Genomic DNA, 24,493 nt, shown 5'->3' with positions numbered 1-24,493 from the left:
TCTCCGAGTTTCCCAGTCGTAATTAGGACTTGAGGGGTCATTCATGTGCAACTTCCCAGTGGGAAACTCATATTTACGAAACTTCAGATAGCGCGTGAAGGCAGCATTACTGTGACACCTAGTGGTGTTGATGCAGCATTATTTAAAATTAATAGTTTTTATTTACAGATGGCACATTCTATTCACAGTCAGTCATGATTCAATGAATCCAAGAGGGAAAATGTCCAATAAGAGGGTGGTTACTGAGATTAAGTGAGACATATTTGACTGGTCATATGATTTTAACATGGCAGCCCCCTTGAGTGGACCCTCTCCTTGTAGAATTAAACAGCTGTCATAAGGTTACCGACATGACTGAAGTCTTCATCTCATGTGAGTGCTCATACATAAATTACAGTTCATTGCTTTAGGAGTAAAACTTTTTTAATGAGAAATAAATTACTTATTGCACCTTTAAACGTTTATTTTTACATACGACTCGTGGGATAGAATCTTCTACTGACCTTGTTTGCGTAATAAAGGAGCTATGGAAATTCTGCTGATATTGCTCTTAAGCTCATTGATGTTAGATGTATGCCCTTTGCAGGTTGTATTATATCTATGGATTTGTGTGATGTCGAAATCAGAAAGTTAAAGTTAATAAGAAAAGACTTAGCATCTTTTCTTATTTAACTTTAACTTTCTGAACCTTGCACCGTATCTGTCACGTGATGCATTTATTTGTGCAAGGATACCTGAAAGGAACTGTTTACATAGAGAAAAATCCACCAAAATCGCTGAAAGGACGATTTAGACAACAACTGTACACACAGCTCAAATAACACGTATGTGTTGGCAAAATTGATCTGAGCATTTTAACCAAATATGAGCTGTACATTTCTGCTTTTAGAATGCATTGCCCCATAGACTTTCATTGCAAGTGCATACACTAAACACAAATTTGGCTTGTTCGTACCAACTGAGGGATGAGTTGAAATTATTTTCTGTGGTAACAGACAGCATGTCACAGGCATGAATTGTATAAATTCTAGCTTCACTTGAAGGCTCCATTTATTTATTTATTTTAACAATAATTCAATTTCTACATATTAGAAACCTACTACTGCCTCTTATGTAACTCCCAGCGGCCAGCCGTAACTCCACCACAATGTTAAACCATACCAAAGTGTCTTTCAGTGCAAGTCAATCCACAAGGTGGCCATCTTTGGAAAGTTCCTGGGAAGCCATTTTTAATGGGTACACGCAGCATAAAAGTACAGCTTCTATCTACTTGAATGGGGAAAGACGGAAATCTCCAAAATGGTAGGTCAAGATGATCAAAGTACATATTTCAGCTCAGCTGTTAAATCTGACAACAATGGTAGCCTATCATAAATTGTGCATTCAAGAGCTTTTTGGTGATATCCAAGTGTATATTTAATAACTGCAATACTTTCACGCTAGAAATGGAATCAAAAGTTGGAAAAAGTGAATAAAAACATACATTTATAAAACAAATTGGCTATCAACTGCCTCTCTGGCTGCTATTTTTCTTCTTCAGCTCAACCGTTGTGGAACTGCATGCACAGGATCTATGCTGCCTTCAAAAAGCGATCAGATGAAGATATCTCGGTAGACAGGATGTGGCGCGAACATTGGATTTGGAGGTGCCTTAATCCCTTCCTTCCTCCATATACAGCCTCCGGATGCATTATTTTCCAGGTTTCGGAAGCAGCCGATGACTGGCGACATTTGTCATAGAAAAATGTGATTGACTCTTTTACCTGCAAGGTGGGACTTCCTTTTCTACATCCACCATAATGGGCGTTTCAATTTTTCCCCTTCATTTTAATACAAGTGGTTCGTCTTGGACTAAACAGTCTTTGACCATCAAACCCAGACTACCTAAAGGAAGACAAGCACTGCTCTCTAGTGGACATTTGGTGAATATCAGACTATATGACCTTTTGGATTTATCACATGGTTTTATCTTTATTTAAAACCTGATATGACAGCAAATTAGAAATTTGTATTTGCTTGCAGTGTAAATCTAAACTATTAGTGTTGTTTTCAATCTGACAAATGAAGTCACATTGTAGCTAATCTCCCATGTCTTTGGTGTGTTTCCCATATAAACTTACAATATTGGTCACCAAACAAGTGTATCACAATAATAAATTCTAACAATGTAGTATCAAACAAAACAAATTATATATACACAATACAAAGAGCTGCATGTGTCAACCTTGACTTTTCTCTCTTTGCCCCTGAAAAGTGTGTGAATAAAAGTATTAAAGGAATTTAAGCTGGTATTACTTCTTATCAGTAAGGTCCATTTTGAAAGTGATCACAAAGCAGAAAAGACCCATGTGTTTCTCCTGCTGGCTTGGTCCATGTTAGGTAGTAAAAGAGTCCACCACAAGAAAATGCAGTACCATCATGTCTCAATACATTTACAAGACAAAAGAACTTGTACATATATTTAAACAATGCAGAACATTATAAAGGCTTGGCGACACTTAGAAACAGATCCTCACTTGAAAGTCTGTCCAGTCTCTTTCAGCAATCATTATTGGATATGGCCAAGAGCATCTGTTTTAATCAAGCTGACACTGTGTACATGGTTGATCAATCACCTTGATAGATCAAAGACATCATAAGCCACAATTCTCTAGCTTGTTCGTATTTATTGTAAGACTGTGTTGGCTTTGAACACTAGCTCCTTGTTTAAATTGCATTTTGAGTGTGTATTTCAATGTACAGAAACGGCATTGAACTATGAAATCTTGCAAGTTGTCCGTGCGCAGATCTGGGAGGGGCTCATTGGTGGGTAGATGACTTTGGATTTTTTGGTTCCGTTCCTTTTTTTAGCACTGCTGGTTATGACTGAGTAGGAACGGCCGTGCATCATCCTGGCATTGAGGCCGTTAGCCATGGAGAAGGACTTTAGATGGCTCTTTAAGGCAACAGGAAGGGGAAGTTTGTCCACGAGGTGCACTGGAGTACAGGACACGATAGAACGACAGCACAGGTCCTGCAGGCTCAAAACTGTATGAAAGAAAAACAGAGATGGAGTTTTTTCTTAACACATCTGCACTGCTCTTACACTTTATATATATATACTGTATAGTGTGGAACAGTTATAACATCAGAGTCTTGGGAGATGTTTGCCTTTAAAGGATTAAATCATCCAACGGAAACCAGCCTTATCATATTCCTTGGCTTTTAAATAATCTCCAGTCAAACAAACATAATACTTCCATTCTGAAGCCATAATCTAATTAAATGTTTTCATCTCGCTTAACCTTGTTCCTACACCTATTTTTCTAACAGAAACCAAAGCTATGATTCTTGAAAGCTGAAGTGAGCTGTGTAGGCGGCTGGACATTAAATTGATATTTGAACACTGGGTGTCCCTACTGCAAGCTGTATAAAGTCTCAAAGCTTTGCATACTTCAGGTTTCCTAAGCATTCCTTGGGCCTAGACTTAATTGCAGCATTGGTCTAAAAGAAAAAAACAACATTTATTGCTCTTCCTTATGTGGTCATTCTCAGAAAATGCTCTACTAAAAGGTCTGCTATAATCTATGACAGTGTTCTTTGCTGCATCATCTAATGTCAGAAGCATTTATGGTGAAGCATGTTTAAATCCTTGAGAGAACATTTCCAGCCCCAGCAACATAATGAGTCATGGGGAGATGTTGATGGAAGTGTAGTGGAACAAGACAACAGTGGTATAGTGGTGAGTTATCTCAAATATTGTTTTATATGTTTTATTTATAATTATGCACAAATTTTACACAGTTCTTTAACTTTCTCAGTGGCTTACTAGCGACTTAATTTTTGGTCTGTTTCTCACACAAAGCTATCGAATGACTTTAGAAGACTTGGAATATACCTTACAATGAGTATAGGCTGCTTTAATGGTACTTTAATATTTTCCTTAGTGCTTTTTGGAGCTCGACAGCCATGGTCAGAATGATCTGTCTTTGTATGGAAAAATCTATGCCCCTATTGCAAATGAATAATCTATTTTGTCTTTATGAGGCCTGAATGTAGAGGTACCTTTATTGGGTCGCCAAAGTCGCTCCATACCATGCCTCATGAGCACAATCCGGGCCAGTTCAGTGAAGGACTCAGTAATGTTGAAGTTACAGAGAGGGCTGACCTCAAAGAACGTGACACCCAGTCGCTCTGCAAACGCTTGGGCATGGTCTGTGGTCACCTGACGCTTATAGGCCAGGTGAAGCCTGTTCCCCACCAGAATTTTGGGAACACCCGGTGCATGCTGTGTACAGAACAGTAAGTCAGTGGTTCTTGTTAGAAAAGAGATCTTCAAAACACCGTTTTGTTTTATATTTGTCATGATTTCAAGATAACTCACATTCACACAGCCTTCACTCATTAGCCTCACATTTCTACACTATTCATATTCATACTGCACAGTTAAAATTTAACATGTTGATTACTGTACAAAGTACAGGCTGTAGTTTTGGATCTGATTTTACCTCATCAATCTCTTTAATCCATCTGTCGATGCCATCAAAAGACCATCGGTTTGTGATGTCATATACAAGGATAACACCCTGTGAGAGACATGTATTGGTTTTATCGTACAGATAATTGAACATAAAACTAAAATGCATTTTATATACTGAAGGCAAAAAAAATTAGACAATAGATGATAATGTTGAGATTTACATGACTAACATGGTCATTCTCAGAAACTTCAGATGTTGACACTATTTTACAATATTCAATAAAACAGTAGTTGAAGAAGTTAATGATGCAATGTCAATAAACCACTGATATGCAGCTTTCCTTAGAGTGTGCCAGAAAAAGTAAATGTCATATCAACAATAGCAGCCAACTCCGATTTATTGCATGCAACACTTTCGACAGGAACTGCTGATCTTTGGGTGGAGTGTTTAACAACGCTGTCTGTGAACACTAGGATTTCACAGATAGTCAAAAAACATTTCCTAAAGTCTCTTTGCCAATTATATTGGGCTCACACATAAACCCAAAATAGTTTGAAGAATATAGTTACTCTACAGTGCAAAAAAGTCATTTTCTTTACAGGTAGTTTGTCTTGATTTACAGTACAAAATATCTAAATATCCCTAAAACAAAATACATTTACTTGAAAAGCAAAATCGCATGACATATTAAAGGGATTGTTCACCCAAAAATGAAAATTCTGTCACCATTTTCTCATAATCTTGTATTTGGCCAAACCTATATGACTCTTTCTTCAGCGGAAAACAAAAGGACATGTTAGGCAGAATGTTAGTCTCAGTCAACATTCACTTTTATTGTATGGAAGAAGAAAAAAAAAGATGCAATGAAAGTGAATGGTGATTGAGGCAAACATTCTGCCTATAATCTCTTTTAATGTTCCATGACAGAAAGAAAATCATATGGGTTTTGAACAACATGAGGGTGATAAAATAATGACATAATTTTCATATTTGCGTAAACAATCCCTTTAAGACTTAAATTAAGTTGATTTTTCTTACCCTAATGGCAAACAGTTTTTTGCTTGTCTTGGCATATTTCTAACAAAATTTAGTGAGATTTATGCAAAAACAAGAAAAATCAATTTGCTAATGGGGTAATAAAAACAAACTTAATTCAAGATACTGTATATTCTCTAAAAAAAGTCTTATTATCTTACACAATTTTGCTTTTCAAGTACATTTATCTTGTTTTAAGCATGTGGGAAGGCAAGACAAAAATACAGGTTAAGAATTACCAGCTATATAATACTTTCTATGAGGCCTATATTTATAATGCATTGTAAAGGCATTATAAATGCATTATAATGCATTAGTAATGTCTTATAATACACAACATCATATGTTATAACTTCTCATAAATTATTGTAACCACAATACATTGTAATACCCACTCGTAGTCGTACCTTAGAATATAATGCATTGTAACACAATAAACATCCGATTTGATCTGCAGTTATAATGTATTATACGTTATATATTCAGTATATTAGGTATGGTTTAAATAAAGCGACAAAAGCAGTAACTGTCATTCAAGAAAAAAATATGCATGTTGATCACACATGTAGCCAAATCTTTGTCACTTACACAAAAGACAACTCATTCTATGCTGGAATCTATTCAAAAAAACTTTAATGTTTGTGCATCTTATTTGGAAACTTAATTTTATATACAGTATCTTCCATTATATGAGTTTGACTTGATGTAGTTGTGATGACTTTACTATTATTCAAAATGTGAAAAAAATAAAGAATGAGTAAGTGACCCTAAATTTCGAACGGTAGTGTATATATAATGAAAGAGTTCCAAAAAAAATGAATAAAAATAATGCATTAAACTCTTTAAGGGATAAATATGAATAGGTTAAGTATTATAATGTATTATAACTTTAGTTACAATTATTTATGAGAAGTTATTACATATTATAAGTTGTTTTATGTGCCATTATGAATGCAGTAAAATGCATTTTTAGTGCCTTTAAAATGCATTATAAATATGGGCTTCATAGAAAGTGTTACCAAATTAATTTTTGCAGTGTATTCTATGTATTGTTCACAGTGTATTTATAATTTATTACTGTTGTACCTGTGCCCCTCTGGAATATGAGCGGAAAATAGTGCAGAATCTGCCTTGTCCTGAGGTGTCCCTGCAAAACAACACAACATAGAACATCCATATCACAAAGCATCCATTCAGCTTCCTTCTGCTCTTCAAAACGTCTGTAGCTATTGTACTTCACTGTGCATGGTGACATGAGGAGCTCTCTGTGGTTGGTGCCAAGGCAGCAGACTTTAAGTAGGAACAGTGAAATTAATCATTCACCACCCATGGCTGAGCACAACGCCAAGATGTGCCAGTGATTTTGCAACGGGTAGAACTCAAGTAACACAAACACTGCTCTCTAAAATGCTTTGTCAAAACCAGATTATCAACAATTGATTCCAACCTCTAGTAAAAGCTCAGAATTTATAAACAACTTCCTGGCATGGCTGGTTGACTTGGCTGAATGTTTCATTGGTAGAGATTTCAAGGGAGAGCTGTAATTAACATACCCTGACATTAGGCATGCTCACTTCATATTTTGGAAACAAACAGAGCCTTATTGAACACATGATGGAAAGGAAAGAGTGATCTGTAGTTTCTTCTCATGCTCGGTTTGAGTGGTAATTCAAGTAAATTACAGGTAGAAGCTGATCAAGTGGAAGCTTGAAGTTTAACATAACTTTCTTGGGGCTCTCAGGTGCTGCAGTCATGGGTTTCCAGTTTATCATGAAAAGTAATAAGTGAGCTGTGTCAACTCTGATGTAATGTTACTTACCAAAGCTGGAGCTTGACCCTACGTCCATCAAGCAATATGGTAGTTGTTTTGTAGTCAATTCCTGCAAGTAAAGAAGAAATAACTAAATGACTTAAATAGTCTTCAGATTATAGATCGTGTGGATTCAGTTGCTATATTTTTCCTGTGGATGTAGGTCTGTATTCTATCAGAGATCATTTTCAGGGCAGCAATGGAAAAGCAAATTTTATCATCCTCCATATTTCATCCTGTTATTTTTTTTATACTGTATACAATGCTGAGCATTTAGCATATTTGGCAACGAATGTGTCAACTTATCCTTTAACTGTTCTGATCTGCATTTCTAGTTAGGGTATTGTGATCTACGCATAAGAAATGAAACACTCAACAACACTTTTATCATATCATTTTTTTCCCCCACTCTTTGTTTCTTTTTTTATTATATTTAGCTGTTCATACACCATAACCAGTTGACTCAGTTACCTTGTACACTTTAACATATTTAATGACTGAAATATGTTCATCTGCTGTTGTCTGTGTATTTGTTTCAAACTCTGTATTGAATATATAATATGTTTTATATATATATATATATTGTACATTGCTTATGTATTTCTTCTATATTTCTTTACGTCTCTTAGGTTACATATTCCTTTTCTTTGTGTGTATGTGTTTTATATTGTATTGTATGATGAGAGTGCTTATGTATGTATTTCTCCTGTTTTATGCCTTTTATTTTTAAAGGGATAGTTCACCCCAAAATGAAATTTCTCAAGATTTACTCACCCTCATGCCATCCCAGATGTGTATGACTTTCTTTCTTCTGCAGAACACAAATTAAGATATTTCAAAGAATATTTCAGCTCTGCAGTTCCTCAAAATGAATTTTAAACTCCAATATCCACATAAAGGGAGCATAAAAGTAATCCATATGACTACAGTAGTAAAATCCATGTGTTCAGCTATGATATGAAAGGAGTGGGTGAGAAACAGATCAATATTTAAGTCATAAGTTCCTTCCCATTAGGGGGCGCTATGCAAGAAGGATGTGAATCACCAAAATTTATAGTAAAAAAGGACTAAAATATTGATCTGTTTCTCACCTACACCTATCATATCACTTCTGAATATATGAATTTAACCACCAGAGTCGTCTGGAATACCTTTATGTTGCCCTTATGTGGATTTTGGAGCTTCAAAATTTTGGCACCCATTCACTTACATTGTATGAACCTAAAGAGCTGAGATGTTCTTCTAAAAATCTTCGATTGTGTTCAGCATAAGAAAGTCATACACATCTGGGATGGCATGGGGGTGAGTAAATGATGAGAGAATTTTCATTTTTGGGTGAATTAACTCTTTAAGTACTGTATCACCTGTTATGTATGCCTTTGTATGTTTTGCTGCACTAAAATAAAGTGTTCAGATTAATTATTCGTCCACCAATTGTTATACGCTCAACTGCCTTAAAGAGACAGAGTAATTGTTGCAGAAATACTTAGAGACTGTATGTTCTTCCTCATTAAAATAATTTTTACATTTTCTGAAGAAAATGTCAGTGGTGCTTGCCTGTGAAAGAAAAAAAAAAAGAAAAGAAGAAAAAAAAAGCCAATTTCCTTAGTCTCTTATACCGTTATATTGCAGTGGACTGGACAAATTGGTGTTTGTTGAAAATAATCTGATGTATAGTTATTCTAAACTGCATATTATAATTATGTATAGTCAGTATTTTGTCTTGTTTTCCAGTAAAAATATTTAATATGTTTTATCAAATTGTTTGCAGGCACATATCTAACAACATTTAGTGAGGGATTGTGCTTAAAACAATTAAATTCAATTTTCAAGTTATCTAGGTGGTTGCAGGTGTTAATTGGCTGCAAAGAAGTGAAAAGAGCAAAACCCCAAATCTCCATGATATTCTGGTTCCCCGATATGGCTTGGATCCCCCCTTCAATATAAGCAACCTGGTTTATTGTCTGATAACTAAGTAATCACACCTCTCTCCAATTCACCTTATTCAGCCCCGCGCCTTTCCGCACTCCGCTCTTCCAAATTTTGTCATCTAACTTCCTGTTTCTATTGAAGCTACTGAGAAGAGTCTATCAAAATGAATTACGCATGGGAGCACAGAAAGTATTTTTCACCAAGAGTTGATGGTGTGAGTCTACACTATGTGAAAATGCTAGTGAGATGTTTTTTCTGTTTTTTCTGTCGCTCTAAATTTTCTTTTTTCCACACACGCGGAAGTAAACTGGATCTGGAAGATCACGTTCAGACGTTTAATTGCCATATGTGTAATTCTGCTTCATTTTTTAGGTTTCAACATGTTAATAATTTGTGTTAAAATGTGCAGTTGATGTTCCAACAGTGACAGCTCATATTATTACACATGCAAGTTCAACATGAAAGAAAATTACAATTGTACTTTTAAAAAATTATTTGTCACTCAAAAATTTTTTAGAGGCTCAAATGTGATTAAAATTGTTGTAAACAGAATATAAAATAGGACATACACTTTCACGTGTATATGTGTAAATATAGTTGCACCCTTCCCCCCGTCCTGGTTTAACGCTCAAAAAATATCTGCTTACCTTAACTATAACGTGAAGGGTGAATGACATGAGAAGATGGTCAGAGGTGTCGTACAGAGATATTTCAATGACTTTGTGTTGTCTCTTGGAGTTTCATGAGAACAGAAGAATATCAGTACATCCATCACGTGAAGTTAAGATCTTGTGTATTTATGAATGAAGTATTCTTGTTTTAAAATCTCCCTGGTCTGTTTCCAAATGTTATGATATCCAACAACACTTTCAAATACTCATGATAGTGTGGCAAGGAGGAGGGCGGGTCTGGGCTGTGATGACGCACGCCTGGCCCCTAATCAGGCTAATCAAGCCGATGTGAGGGATAAAGGCGGCCGGAGGCGACAGTTCGGGAGAGAGAGTTACGAGCAGCTGCCCGGCATGTGTTTATGTCTTTTGTCTTTATGATTTAATTTATCATTAAATGATTATTTATTGTCAAGCCGGTTCTCGCCTCCTCCTTTCCCTTTTACCCCGCATTACATTGGTGCTGAAACCCAGGAAGGAGGAGAGATGCGCTGTTGTGGAGTCCTCGCCACTGCCATCCACCGCTGGGGGACGGAGGAGTTGCTGCCGACCGCCTGGATGCGGAGGAATGGCCGCCATCCGCGAGGGGAGGAGGGGCTCGCTGCTGGACGCCTGGAGTGGTGGAGCCACTGCCAGGGGCGGAGGAGTTCCCTACCGGCCGCCGAAACGCGACGGGGTGTTCCGTCCGCCAGGGGTCGGAGGACTCGCTCCGGTCCGCCCGGGGAGGAGCGGCTGTCGTCCGCCAGAGGGTGGAGTGGTCGAGGACCGGATGACGGCGTGTCAGAGAACTGGCGAGTAAGTCTTTTTTCTCTCTCTCTCTCCTGCTGCCCGTCCGTGTTGGCTTTTCCCTCAATTTTTTCTGTTGTTTTTTTTTCCCTCCCCTTGTCTCCCTCCCAGGTCCGAGAAGGTGGGGAAGGCCTGCCGGCAGGTGGGACCGGAAGGAGGTGGGGGGGATTTACGTCATGTCGGGGGCTCCCAGGCCTGAAGCAAAGGAGGGAGGAGTGTGGCAAGGAGGAGGGAGGGGCCGGGCTGTGATGATGCACGCCCGGCCCCATATCAGGCTAATCAAGCCAACGAGAGGGATAAAGGCTGCCGGAGGCGACAGTTCGGAAGAGAGAGTGTTACGGGCAGCTGCCCTGCATGTGTTTATGTCTTTTGTCTTTATGGTTTAATTTATCATTAAATGATTATTTATTGTCAAGCCGGTTCTCACCTCCTCCTTTCCATTTTACTCTGCATTACAGATAGCTTTTGACACCTCTATAATCTGTAAATCCACTTTGCTAGCTAATTACACTTTAACATCAACACCATAGATATCTATATAGAACCAGAGATTATAATAGAACCGCTAGAACGGAAGTTCTGAGACAAAATTTTCAAGATGGCTCAAAGTTTAATACTTTGGGTAAGGGGGCTGTTTAAATGTCTTATAACAGTGATGCTTGCCATAGCAAACACTAATAATGGAATTTTTTACTTGTTTTTACCATTAAATAACTGAATGGGAAAGTTAAGTGTTGAGAACTGCAGCAGAATATTTCAGAGAGATTGTTGCATACTGATACTGTAATATTCATTCATTGCTAATAATTCATTGCTAATGTCCCTCTTTTGATCTTGCATTTGGGTGACAGCAGCTATGATTGAATGAAGTCTGCTGTTGTAAACAAGACACTAGGGGAGGATGCCTGAGCTGAGATTGGAGAGCTTTTAATGTCAGCTCTGTGGGGGTTCCGGATTCCAAACACATACACACTGGCATTCTGATCACTCTAGAGCACATCACACATTCCACTGTGATGAGACTGAAATCCAACACTGTAAAAATATACATGCAACAACTGGGAGATTCCATTTAGATGACAGAAAGCAGATTTGTAAAGAGCATCACTGTCACTAAAGAATGGAACCAAAATTAACCAGTCACATTCCCAGCCACCTTGTAAACTGTGAGGTCACTCTTAGTGAATTACAACATATCAGTAACATTTTACAATAAGGTTCCATTCGTTAACATTAGTTAATGGCAATTATTTAATTAGGTTTCACGAACAAACTACGTATAAACAATATATTTTTTACAGCATTTATTAATCTGTTAATGTTAAGTTCATGTTAATTAATAAAAATACAATTGATTATTGTTAGTTCATGTTAGTTCATGGTGCATGCTTTTGATTTCAAATCAAACTTTTGATTTTAAAAATGTATTAATACTGTATATGTTGAAATTAACATTAACCAAGATTAATAATATGTAAGTTCATTGTTAGTTCTTGTTAACTAATATTGTTAACTAATGTTAACAAATAGAACCTTATTGTAAAGTGTTACAGACAAATCAAAATGCAGGCACTAATTGTTAGTTTAACTCGATCATGTCCTGTTAGAGGTCTGAGAAAGCCCAAGGCCCTTTTAATCTAACAAAACACTTTATGACTTTCCCCTCATCTTATCAGAACTTGATAACATATTTCAAAAATCCTCCATGTAAAATATTATATATACTTTTTGGGTCTCATAGACCTTAGGTATAAAAACATGATTAACTGCAATACATTTTCATGTGCTAATATTTTCTGATTGGTGTGCACCATTACAGTTCTGTTCAACACACTCCTGCTGTCTATTTTTGGTTTCGGATTTGTTTTATTTTCTACAGTCAAACTGACCCCAAACAGAAGCAACATTAATGTATTAGATAGGATTCACATTTCTGAAAAGTCTATGTCTACTTTATGACTAAAAGTCTACTCTAAAAGTTATGCTTCAATAATATACTGTATGTAAAATGGATTTTAACCATAAAAATTAAAAAAAGGTTTTTGTATTCTGGGGGATTCAAAAATTAGCCCTTTTTTTATTATTTTTAAGTGGGTCCCCACAAATACTGAGGTCATTTGACTTTGCATAAAATTCTGGCATCAACACATAATCTTTATCTAAAAGTAACATGGCAGCATTTGTTTGAGAAGATAGCTGACCTCAGAGTAAATGTTCCTATCTTTTCAATGATATTTTCAATTTGAGTTACACAAGCTGTATAGTTAAACATACATTTAATATTTTGAAGAAAAATTATTTGGGCCCCAATGTGTTGGAAAATACTGTAGCAATTAATTAATTTTATTTAAAATAAGTTCAAATGGGAAATAAGTGGTTAGTTTTGAAATCACAATTATTGTTTTTACACATTGTGGTTTCTGGGAGCCTAAACATAAAAGGCTCTATTTTCATGAGCGCACTATGCACAGTGCAACACGCAGCGACCGTGCGCAACGTCTTATCCAATTTTCTTAAGAGCACTATAATTCTAAGTGCAATTTTCATGCCAACGCAAAGCGCAAGTGGGCAAGTGTTTGCACTGTCTTTAGGTATATGCATGCAAACTGTGGATGTAATGTATGTTAATAAAGTGGCTCAAAGCGCAATTTGCTATTTTCCTGAGCCACGTCTAATCTTGGCGCAAAGACCAAAGTCAGTTCCTGCTTTTGCAGTTTGGGGATTCCACCAGCAGATGATATTAATGAGCTATCACTTTTAAAACCCTGATTTGTGTGTCAGTAAATATAATAATAATAAAAATAACAATAATAATAATACGTTTTATAGCACCTTTTCAAAGCTCAAGGACACTGTACACAAAATAAAACACTGAACAAACAAACATAAAACAAATATAAGTACATTAGATACAATGAACAATGGGAGAGCAGAAATGCATGTTTCAAGCGTCTTGTAACACCATCAAGACCTCAAGTGAGACAGGCTGATAGAGAACACAAACATCGTGGTCCGGAGGAAGGAGACACAAATTTCCTCTCTAGAATTTCACCCCTAAACAATATAACAACTGGATGGATGGCAGACAAAACGGTAGGGTAACACTTTACAATAAGGTTGCATTTGTTAACATTAGTTAACTTCATTAGTTACTTAAAGGGTTAGTTAACACAAAAATGAAAATTCTCTCATAATTTACTTACCCTCATGCCATCCCAGATGTGTATGACTGCCTTTCTTCAGCAAAACACAATGATTTTTTGAAGAATATCTCAGCTCTGTAGGTCCCTACAATGCAAGTGGATGCTGATCAACACTTAAGCTCCTAAAAGCACAGACAGTCGTAGTGAAAGTAATCCATAAGACTCCAGTGGTTAAATTAATGTCTTCTAAAGCGATGCAATTGCTTGGGGTGAGAAAGAGATCAGTATTTAAGTCCTTTCCACTATAATTGTTTAATTCCGGTTGCTCTCCAATGCATTTGACGTAATCATGTTGGCGATATTCAAGCGAGAACTGACACAATACAACCAGAAGTGCAGCTTGATTTGTTTACAAAAGAATGCTGTTCACAAGCTTCATTGGTTTTGCTGTCATCTGAACATGCCACTTGCGAGAGTGGATTAACTTTACTACACCTATCTGTGCTTTTTGGAGCTTAAAGTGCTGATCACTATACACTTGCTGTTTAGAGACCTACAGAGCTGAGATATTCTTCTAAATATCTTCATTTATGTTCTGCTGAAGAAAGAATGTCATACACATCTGGGATAGTGAGTAAATGATGAGAGAATTTACATTTTTGGATGAACTAATCAATTAACATTAACAATGAACAATACTTTTACAGCATTGATTCATCTTAATGTAAATTTCAACATATACTAATACATTTTTAAAATTAAAAGTTGTATTTGTTAACATTAATTAATGCACTATGAAGAAACATAAACTAACAATGAACAATTGTATTTTTATAAACTAACATTAAAAAAGATAAATGCTATAATATTATATTATTGTTCAATTGTTAGTTGAATGAATGAATGTTGCATTTATATAGCGCTTTTTTGGACACTACACTCAAAGCGCATTACACAGTGAACAGGAGACTCTCCTCAACCACCAACAGTGTGCAGCATCCACCTGGATGATGCAATGGCAGCCATAGTGCGCCTGTACACTCACCACACACTAGCTATTGGTGGTGAGGAGAGAGTAGAGAGTAGAGTTATAGAGCCAATGTTCATAATACCTAATGCATTAACTAATGTTAGCAAATGAAACCTGGGGCCTGGGTAGCTCAGTGGTAAAAGACGCTGGCTACCACCCCTGGAGTTCGCTAGTTCGAATCCCAGGGCATGCTGAGTGACTCAGGTCTCCTAAGCAACCAAATTGGCCCGGTTGCTAGGGAGGGTAGAATCACATGGGGTAACCTCCTCGTGGTCACTATAATGTGGTTTGTTCTCTGTGGGGTGCGTGGTGAGTTGAGCGCAGATGCCGCGGTGTATGGCATGAAGCCTCCACACGCGCTATGTCTCCGTGGCAATGTGCTCAACAAGCCACGTGATAAGATGCACGGGTTGATGGTCTCAGACATGGAGGCAACTGGGATTCGTCCTCCGCCACCCAGATTGAGGCGAATCACTACACGACCATGAGGACTTAACAGCACACTGGGAATTGGGCATTCCAAATTGGGTGAAAAAGTGGAGAGAAAAAAAACAAAAAACAAAACAAATGAAACCTTACTGTAAAGTGTTATCAATGGGAGAGAGTTCACAGCAAGGACGTAGTTATTGTGCAAAAGAACAAAAGACACAAATGGTCCTTATTTCTATTCTTCTAATGCATTAAATACAGCCCATTTACACTACCAAATTCTTATGAATGGACTGTCTTAATTTACATTGACGTTACATGACAGGGAATGGAATATGTAATTGGATGCAGACAATGGTGCAATAACTGGAGAAAAACCTCCAAATGAAATTGCACTTGACCCAGACCATTAAGCTAAAGTGCTTAATGGTCTGGGTCAAGTGCAATTTCATTCGCGCACAATTTCACCAACCCTCTTGCGCCTAGACTTATTGCATGCTTGCACGAAAATATCAAAACTTCATGGCCATGCCCACGATCTTTGCTCATAAGATGGATCGCATAATGCTGCGCTTAAGGCTTACCACTCTTAAAATAGGGCCAAAAAGTTGATCTCAACACAACATGAGGGTTAAACTCTAAAGCTAACCAGATGTATTCTATTAGTATAAACGAGATGTAACCACAGTATCAAATAAACATTAATTGATCCTCCATTATATTTTCCACAACTGTATAAAGCTTTTATCAATATGTTGATTATTGTGTGATTATTTAATTTAATGCAGCGCATCACATTTAAACAAATCCAGTACAATACCAGCTCTCAACTATTTTGTCCTTAATAAAAAATGCCTGCCTGTTGGATGCAGTCTTCCTGTTTGTGTGGGCAAGCTCTTGATTCATCCTGACAGATTTTTTCACACTAACTTTTTCTGTCTCCCCGCGCAATTACCCTGCTCTGCACCTCTCCTCATCTCTCTCTCAGCAACCAGCAGAGAACCATAGACCTTTTCTGATGAGAATGACACATGGAGATAAACAGTGGATAAGGTGGAAGCCTCCGTGGATATTTGGTGTTCAAAATATAGACCTCTCCGAGAAACAGTTGCTAACACTTACTGATCCATCCTGATGCAACCTTAAGTCAAAAAATTATACAGTACACAAACAAAAATATTGTCAGTCTGTTTGAGGGTTGTTTTCTTATCCAGAAATTGTACCAACTTGAATGGTGACAGAGATTGTCTCAGTCCCTAACATTCTGCCTTACATCTCCTTTTGTGTTTCACAGAAGAAAATGTCATACAGGTTTGGAACAACATGGGGGTGAATAAATGATGAACTCTCAAAGGCATTACATAACATAAAACATATCGAGCAACACATCATCCTGTATGTTATTTACAAGACATGAGATAAAATGGTCAGTTGTGCAGAATTGCATCTGATTTCTCTCTCAGCATGACCACTGTGAGGAACAGCTGCAAGGCTTCAATTGTTTCTGTCCCTTTATGAACAAACATGATAGTGAACACTCCCTTTTCATCATTCAAACAAACAAGTTGCTTGAGAGGTTCACGCAAGTGTTTAGATAAATATCAGAATGTTCCACTCTTTTATTGCCAGCAAACCTTGGCTGGATCCTCATTCCCTTCAGCAATATTTCGCTCAGTGCCTGGGAGCCGTTGGAGAGCAGTTACGTAAGAGCTTTGGCCAGCAGTAATAATCTCTATAAACAGAAATTCCAACAGAGTCTTCTGCTGGCAAGGTTGCTTGGCAAGAGCTCTCCCTGTCTAATCATAATCAGAATGGAGTTTATTGGCCATGTACATATGCACTTTTAAAGAATTCAACTTGTTAAGTTACTCTCGAGGTTACTATACTAAAAATATACAGGTAATAGAATATCATGGCATATCCCTCCATAAAACAGCCCAAAACTTCAGCCCTGTTCTATTAATTGCTTGCATGCAGAATGTCTTGGTATCTGTCTTCTAAGCATTAGCATCCTGGCAGAGCAGTTTACTAGCCCTAAGGGGGCAATATTTTTCTAGAGAGTATGTAAATGAATGTAGTATGAAGTCTCTTTTACAGGCCTGCAGTGGGGAATTCATTTTTCATCATTGTTGCGCTGGTTTTGTCTTTGTAGACAACTTTTCTACACACACGTTATTGTGCAACTATAAAAGAGGTTAACCATTTGAAGCAATCGTTACGAATTTGTTATGAGGAAAACTGAAGACAATGTCCAAGGCAATTCAAAAACTATTAAAAGGCATTTGGTCTAAAGATGTTTTTGTTTTTTTATTATTCCTATAACCTGTTGCCCCTTTACTAAACTAGGCTGGCATTCCTTCCTCAGCTGTTTCGATAAATAAGTACACAACTGTGCAAGCCACCCAGATCTCAGTCAGCCTATGACCTTAAATGAACAGGCTGTTTGTCAGTTTACAGGCTGTATATATCGCTACGAGTAACTAAATTGCTCCGGTGTAATTTAAGCTGTTAAAATGAGTCTATAAATGTTCATTAGACCTTGGACTATGGCCCAGTGCCCCCTGACAATGAAATGAAAAACACCACATGTGCAACAGATCAATATTCTGTTGAGGTGTGCACGATGAATGGAGGGGAATATAACAATAAAACAATATTGATTTGGGTGGGCCTGTGATAGCGTATTGGAGAGGACATGGAAATCACTGAACCAGCAGAGCAAAACACTGTCACAACAAGATCTGATTGTTACTGAGTTAATAAATGATATGCAAATTGTGACACATTTACAGATTGTGATTTGCTAGTTATTTTATGCCAGACACTTGCATGTATCACATGAACACATGAATGCTCTTTTAGACACATGAAAAATATGTTGTGTTTAGCTGTGAAATTCTAAAGAGGTTTCACTACAGTTGGTTCTGTCCCTTGGGAAGAGTGACTTTTTCCAAAACAGGGAGTACAGTAGGTTATGACGCATACCTACTACTATAGAGCATTAAATTTATGAGCAAAACAAATCGGAGACAGTTGAGCAATCTCATCTTGGTGTTTAATTTATATGCCATATTTTGTGGATCCAGATATCAAAAATAAACGAAACATTCAAAATAAATTTACAGCAGATGAACAAACAAAAAGAGATCCCTCGTTTTAAGAGGATGGGTGATTTGTTGTATACTTTTTCTAAACTGACAGCATTTCTAGTAACAAAACAATTCAAGTGATGTACATGCAAACTTAATGCTTAATCCCATTTTCATTCTAACTTTTTAAGATTTTAGATTGTAATGTAACCATGATGGCATCTAATACAAATGCTACATAACCTACCACTTATATTACAATCCATTATAATGGATCCATCTGAAAAATGCACAGACCAGCTAACTTTTGAGTCTCATTAGTACAGTGATCATAACTTACCCATATTGTATCCATAGGGTGATTCACTGGAACCATCCTGTAGACTAGCCAGTATTTCCCCTTTCCCCACATCACTGTCTCCAACCAGCAGGAACTTCAGAAGGAAATCATAAGCCTTTGCTGGGCTGTTTCTGTGGTTCATCTTCACATCAGCCCGATGACCCATTCTGGTACATAATGTAACTGTTCCTTGATGGACTTAAATTACTCAGACCACCGCCAGTGCCACAAACAATATACCTGATTCAAAAACAAATCTATCTTTTCATCTCAAGGAAATTTCCTTTCCTATATTTAAAATCTCACGTCCAGTACATCACTAAAGCTGTGCTACTGTAAGAGTCTGAGGATCCACTGATGCTGTTGCGTCACATTAGGAGGTAAATAAAACCCCTCATATGTTTACAGTATAGTAACATAAGCCAATTAGCTTCTTAAATATGGCTGCTTATATGTACAAGAATAACAGAAATGCTAATCTTCATAAAACTGTCACTAACGCATCCCAAGGTTTTATCGCCTCTTCTCTTTCGAGCAAACCTTGTCCATAGAACTGTTCTGCCACGATCCCTCTCTTCTATCAGCCTCCTTAGATTTACTGTGATTGGTTCCTGTCTAGAGTTGCTAGGGTGGCTCTGCTCTTAACCGCCCATTCTGTGCTGTAGAGGGTGTGGCCAAGCCCGTGTTTTCATCCTTCAGGCGCTGATGCCAGATCAGCGCACATATGTACATACATTTAGATTTGTGGCGCGGATGGTGGCTCAGCTGATTCTGCTTCGGCGCGCTCCAAGCGCGTGCTCGGGTTTGTTGTTTTCCGGGGCACAAAGAATGACGTAGTGTAATAATGACGTATAACAAAGTAGTATAGTAAAGTGCTGTGAATTTATTGTAGTTTTTACAAAAAGCCAATTTTCTCTGTTCTGCTTGTAGAATTACAGCAATGCATTAAACTGTATTTAAGTCCTATACTAAGATTGTCAAAACCGTGTCTATGTCCTTTTACGTTTCTTATTATTAATTTTCCTATGCCTGAACATAAGGTTGTTGAGCAACGTTGTTCATTGGAGTGCCATCAAAGAGCGTTTGCGCATGCGTTATGTTAGACATGTCGCTACCTCCGCTACAGCTGCATGATATCAAAACCTTTAAACATAATAGACTAATGTTCTTGTATGCTGCGACAGCAACTGCCCTTGTTATATCATCTAGAGCTTCCACAAAGAAATGTCACAGTATACTGCTTTCGTGTAAACACAAATTATATTTTTGTCACGTTTTACTGAAAAAAGGACCAAAATAAACGTGTACAAGTACTACCATCTGGTGTCCTACAGTAGTAAGCGCTTCATTCACGAATGCTGTTCTATGGTGTATAAGCAGATAGCATGGTTAAAATTGCTTTCCCAGGAGGAACAAATTAATCAAAAAGAAACTTTTAAAGTCTGTGCTTTCAATGCAATGTGGATTTGTACAACTCACCCAAAGAAATACATTCAGGATTAACCTATAATGACAACTATGTGACTATAGACATCCATATACAATGTTTATTTTCAGTATTTAAAACAGGTCCTTCATTTTATATATTAATCTTAAATAATGTTCAGCATAATAGCTAGGGGACATGTATGTTTGAATGACAGATACTTTTGCAATTTACACACAGAATGTTAAACATCAAAACTGGTAAGAATGTCCATCTCATGTTGTACAAAACATATGACCTTAATTTTATTGTCTTTTGCATAAAATTCAGAGACAAATGATCAGTGGATATGAAATGCCACCATTGCTATTAAATATTAGCACTGACTTTCAGTGAGTATTACTTATGATTGCTTTACTCATGCTTTACAATCATCTTTTCACTCTCTTGCCTAATGAATGCATCTGATTAAAAGTCTTTGAATAATTTAGCTGCTACCCAGGGATGGGAAACTGCTGTCCTTCCTTGGCTTCAAAAAAAGGTGTCTGAGAGTGTTATAGTGTCAACTCGTGCCATTCTGGGGTCTTTGTCAAACTCTGGATCGATGTAAAAGAAAACAGGCATGTCTACATCCTCATGTTGATTTAACCTCTGTTCCTCAAAACAGAAACACCGAGGAAAGAAAAGACAACATTTTAGAGATGTATCAAAATGCAGTAAGCTAGGAGGATAACACAAGGAAGGAATTAGCCTTACATTTCCATATATAGATTTCAACATTAAATCAACACATTTTATGGATGTATTTGAATGTATTTTGAGTTTGCCGTGCACCCTCTTTACCTGTATCTTATTAAAGTATTGTCCAGCCTCAAAAGGCACAACATTGTAGGTAGAAATTCCTATCACCGGTTTGTCTGTGGGATTGCGTGCCCTGTAAAATGCCAGTGCAGTTTCCCCTGGGACAACCTGAGAAACCATTAAAACTGAATAAATCACCTTGTATAATCTCCTTCCTAAATGGCATCATAAAAAGAAGGTGCTGTTTGTGGTATACCGTCATAAATGTTCTGCATGATATCACATAGCCAAGGTTGAAAAACCAAGACTTAAAAATATTTAGTATTAACAGAACATTTTACATTTACATTTAGGAAACACTTTCATCCAAAGAAAATTACAAACAAGTGAATACTACAGCAAAAGCGATGGGCAACAGTAAAATGAGAACTGCCATAATACAAAGGTCCAGAATTGCTCAGAAAAGAATCAGCTGGTGCAGGTACAAATGAGACATAAAAGATAAAAAATAATCTTACAAAAATCTCAGACTGCTGTGGATGGAAATTCCATTGCATGCTGGCGTGTGTGTCTGCATTAAAGGTCACTTTAATAACACGGTCCCTAACTGGCTTCATTATCTCCACTTGCTCAGTGTCGTGCCCCGCTACCGCTGTGCCACCCAACCCTGTTGCCTAAAAGTAAGAGAAGACCATGATACAGTAATTACACAAATCTACTGATGAAAGGGGCTCTGAGATGTTAGATTATCAGTTTAATACTGACTTGACAGTAGAGTCTGTACAGTGGAACAGCAGCATATGACATGCCAATCATTCCGACCCGGCGGCAGCGATGTACGTGAGGATGGTCTTGTTTCTTTTCTTCCAGTCATCTTCCTGGCTCTGTTGCTTTCTCCTGTGAGTTTTAGTTCCACATGTATGATTGAGGAATCGTTGTGGGGTCCTGCTGAGGAAGAGCTGGCCACTGGATGTGGCTGATCCTCTGATAAAGCAGCAATCAATGCATAACTGAGTGCTAGAAAGCACTAGTTGTACATAGTGTTTTGTGCTGCACCCACGGATAAGTAATGGTACTAGCATAATCTCAGTTACAAGTGAAATTCCACTCAAGACAGGCTTCGTCAACCTATAATGTAAAAAAGCACATTTTAAAGACAGCTACATCATCTTAGACATGATGTTTCATATCACTGGCATAATAGGTGGCATTTATCCCACAGAGAAGTATAGTGTGTGTTCAGTTCATAAACTAATTAAAGGCCTATTTAGATTTTCTAGAGATTAAAGGATGGATATTGTTTTCATTCCCAGAAGGAAAATTGGCTAAACACATTCATATAGGGTTGATCGAAGCAACCAAAATTAGAAATGCATATTCATAGAAAGACATTGATAAAACCAAAGTTTGGATAGACTAACAAGTCATGCAGGATTGGAACATGCTAACATGCTCAACTATTAAGTTAAATGGTTTATAAACCATTTACATTTTGTGTATTTATATAATAAATCATATCATATTTGTACAACCACAAAAAAAAAAAAAAAAAAAAAAATCTCTCTCTCTCTCTCTCTCTCTCTCTCTCTCTCTCTCTCTCTCTCTCTCTCTCTCTCTCATATATATATATATATATATATATATATATATATATATATATATATATATATAAACGATTGAGCCTTACTTGACTCAAATCATGCCTTTGTTCATGCACACCCTTCAACAGCAGTTTAAAGAACATTAAATTCAACTCTAACCAATGCGTGCAACAGATTCATGTCCCCCGGGTACAAGAGACTACTGCAAAAGTTCCGGAAATCTTAAAGGTGCATCCCACTCGACCGATAGGGTTCTACGAATTTAACTTCACACGGAATACATCCATTTTAAGAGAGATTCCAATCCGAAGGGAACATGTTCAGTTGGAAGGGCACTCCAAATGGAATTAATACATATAAAGTATTTTTAAATATAAGTGTATATATAATAAGTTTAATGTGGTATATGTCATTTAAATGCTATGTTCGGTGTAATAATAATTTAAATTATTATATGTATTTCATTAACTGTTATATGTAATACAGCTTGCTATTTTTAACTTGCTGTTTTTGTCTTTGTGAGAAAATGATGAGAGAATTTTCATTTTTGGGTGAACTTTTCCTTTGGGTGAAATCTTGGCCTGACCTTTCTATGCTGTTTTCATCTAGAGATGATCTGTCAGACCCACGCCACTACTGTGGCATGCAATATGGCAACAAGCCTCAAAAGAAGGTGGGTAAGGGAGGCAAGGAGCTTCCTTGGCAGTGACTCAACAGAACGAGCAGAAGAAATTTCAGTGTAAATCATTTGTAAAACTATTCTTTCATAAATTGTCACATTCAATTCAATGCAGCAACAGAAGCAAGAATTGTTTTATTATACAATTTACACAGAAATTTGTGCTTCTGCTTGTATTTCATCAAGGAGGCCCAATAATGCATATACATTGGCCTTGTTCACATACAAGTTTGAAAGTTCTTAATTCACTTTCTTTAGTATTACTCCAAAATTCAAAACATTATTTATTCAGTTGGTACTGTTTATATATATATATATATATATATATATATATATATATATATATATATATATATATATATATATATATATATATATTACAGTTGAATTCAGAAGTTTACATTCACCTTAGCCAAATACATTTAAACTCAGTTTTTCACAATTCCTGACATTTTAGGTCTTAGGTCAGGTAGGATCATTACTTTCTTTTAAGAATGTGAAATGTCAGAATAATAGTAGAGAGAATTATTTCTTTCAGCTTTTATTTCTTTCATAGCATTCCCAGTGGGTCAGAAGTTTACATACACTTTATTAGTATTTGGTACCATTGCCTTTAAATTGTTTAACTTGGGTGAAACATTTTGGGTAGCCTTCCACAAGCTTCTCACAATAAGTTGCTGGAATTTTGTCCCATTCCTCCAGACAGAACTGGTGTAACTGAGTCAGGTTTGTAGGCCTCATTGCTCACATGAGTTCAGTTCTGACCACAAAATTTCTATCGGATTGTTATGGCCACTCCAGTACCTTGGCTTTGCTGTCCTTAAGCCATTTTACCACAACTTTGGAGGTATGCTTGGGGTCATTGTCCATTTGGAAGACCCATTTGTGACTTTAACTTCCTGGCTGATGTTTTGAGATGTTGCTTCAATGTATCCACATAATTTTCCTTCCTCATGATGCCATCTATTTTGTGAAGTGGACCAGTCCCTCCTGCTGCAAAGAACCCCCACAACATGATGCTTCCACCCCCATGCTTCACGGTTGGGATGGTGTTCTTCGGCTTGCAAGCTTCACCCTTTTTCCTCCAAACATAACAATGGTCATTATGGCCAAAAAGTTACATTTTTGTTTCATCAGACCAAAGGACATTTCTCCAAAAAGTAAAATCTTTATCCCATGTGCACTTGCAAACTGTAGTCTGGCTTTTTTATGGCAGTTTTGGAGCAGTGGCTTCTTCCTTGCTGAGCAGCTTATGTCGATATAG

At 37.1% G+C, this 24,493-nt stretch overlaps 1 protein-coding gene and 1 pseudogene across 1 annotated transcript; both read right to left on the bottom strand.

The window, feature by feature from the left end:
* Positions 1–1,986: 1,986 nt before the first annotated feature.
* LOC127426903 (ras-related protein Rab-40B-like) lies at positions 1,987–19,511 on the bottom strand. The gene is made up of 6 exons (XM_051674034.1): positions 18,723–19,511; positions 7,315–7,375; positions 6,582–6,642; positions 4,488–4,565; positions 4,045–4,267; positions 1,987–3,027 (listed from the first exon to the last, which is right to left on the bottom strand). The coding sequence occupies exons 1-6, from the start codon at positions 18,886–18,888 to the stop codon at positions 2,756–2,758; spliced, it is 861 nt and encodes a 286-aa protein (XP_051529994.1). The 5' UTR covers positions 18,889–19,511; the 3' UTR covers positions 1,987–2,755.
* A 1,131-nt stretch (positions 19,512–20,642) lies between these two features.
* LOC127426905 (cytochrome c oxidase assembly protein COX11, mitochondrial-like) lies at positions 20,643–22,031 on the bottom strand (annotated as a pseudogene).
* Positions 22,032–24,493: the final 2,462 nt, after the last annotated feature.

The sequence above is a fragment of the Myxocyprinus asiaticus genome, chromosome 36 (assembly GCF_019703515.2).
Source record: "Myxocyprinus asiaticus isolate MX2 ecotype Aquarium Trade chromosome 36, UBuf_Myxa_2, whole genome shotgun sequence".
NCBI classification, from domain to species: Eukaryota; Metazoa; Chordata; class Actinopteri; order Cypriniformes; family Catostomidae; genus Myxocyprinus; species Myxocyprinus asiaticus.
This window is presented reverse-complemented; position numbering and strand designations above follow the sequence as displayed.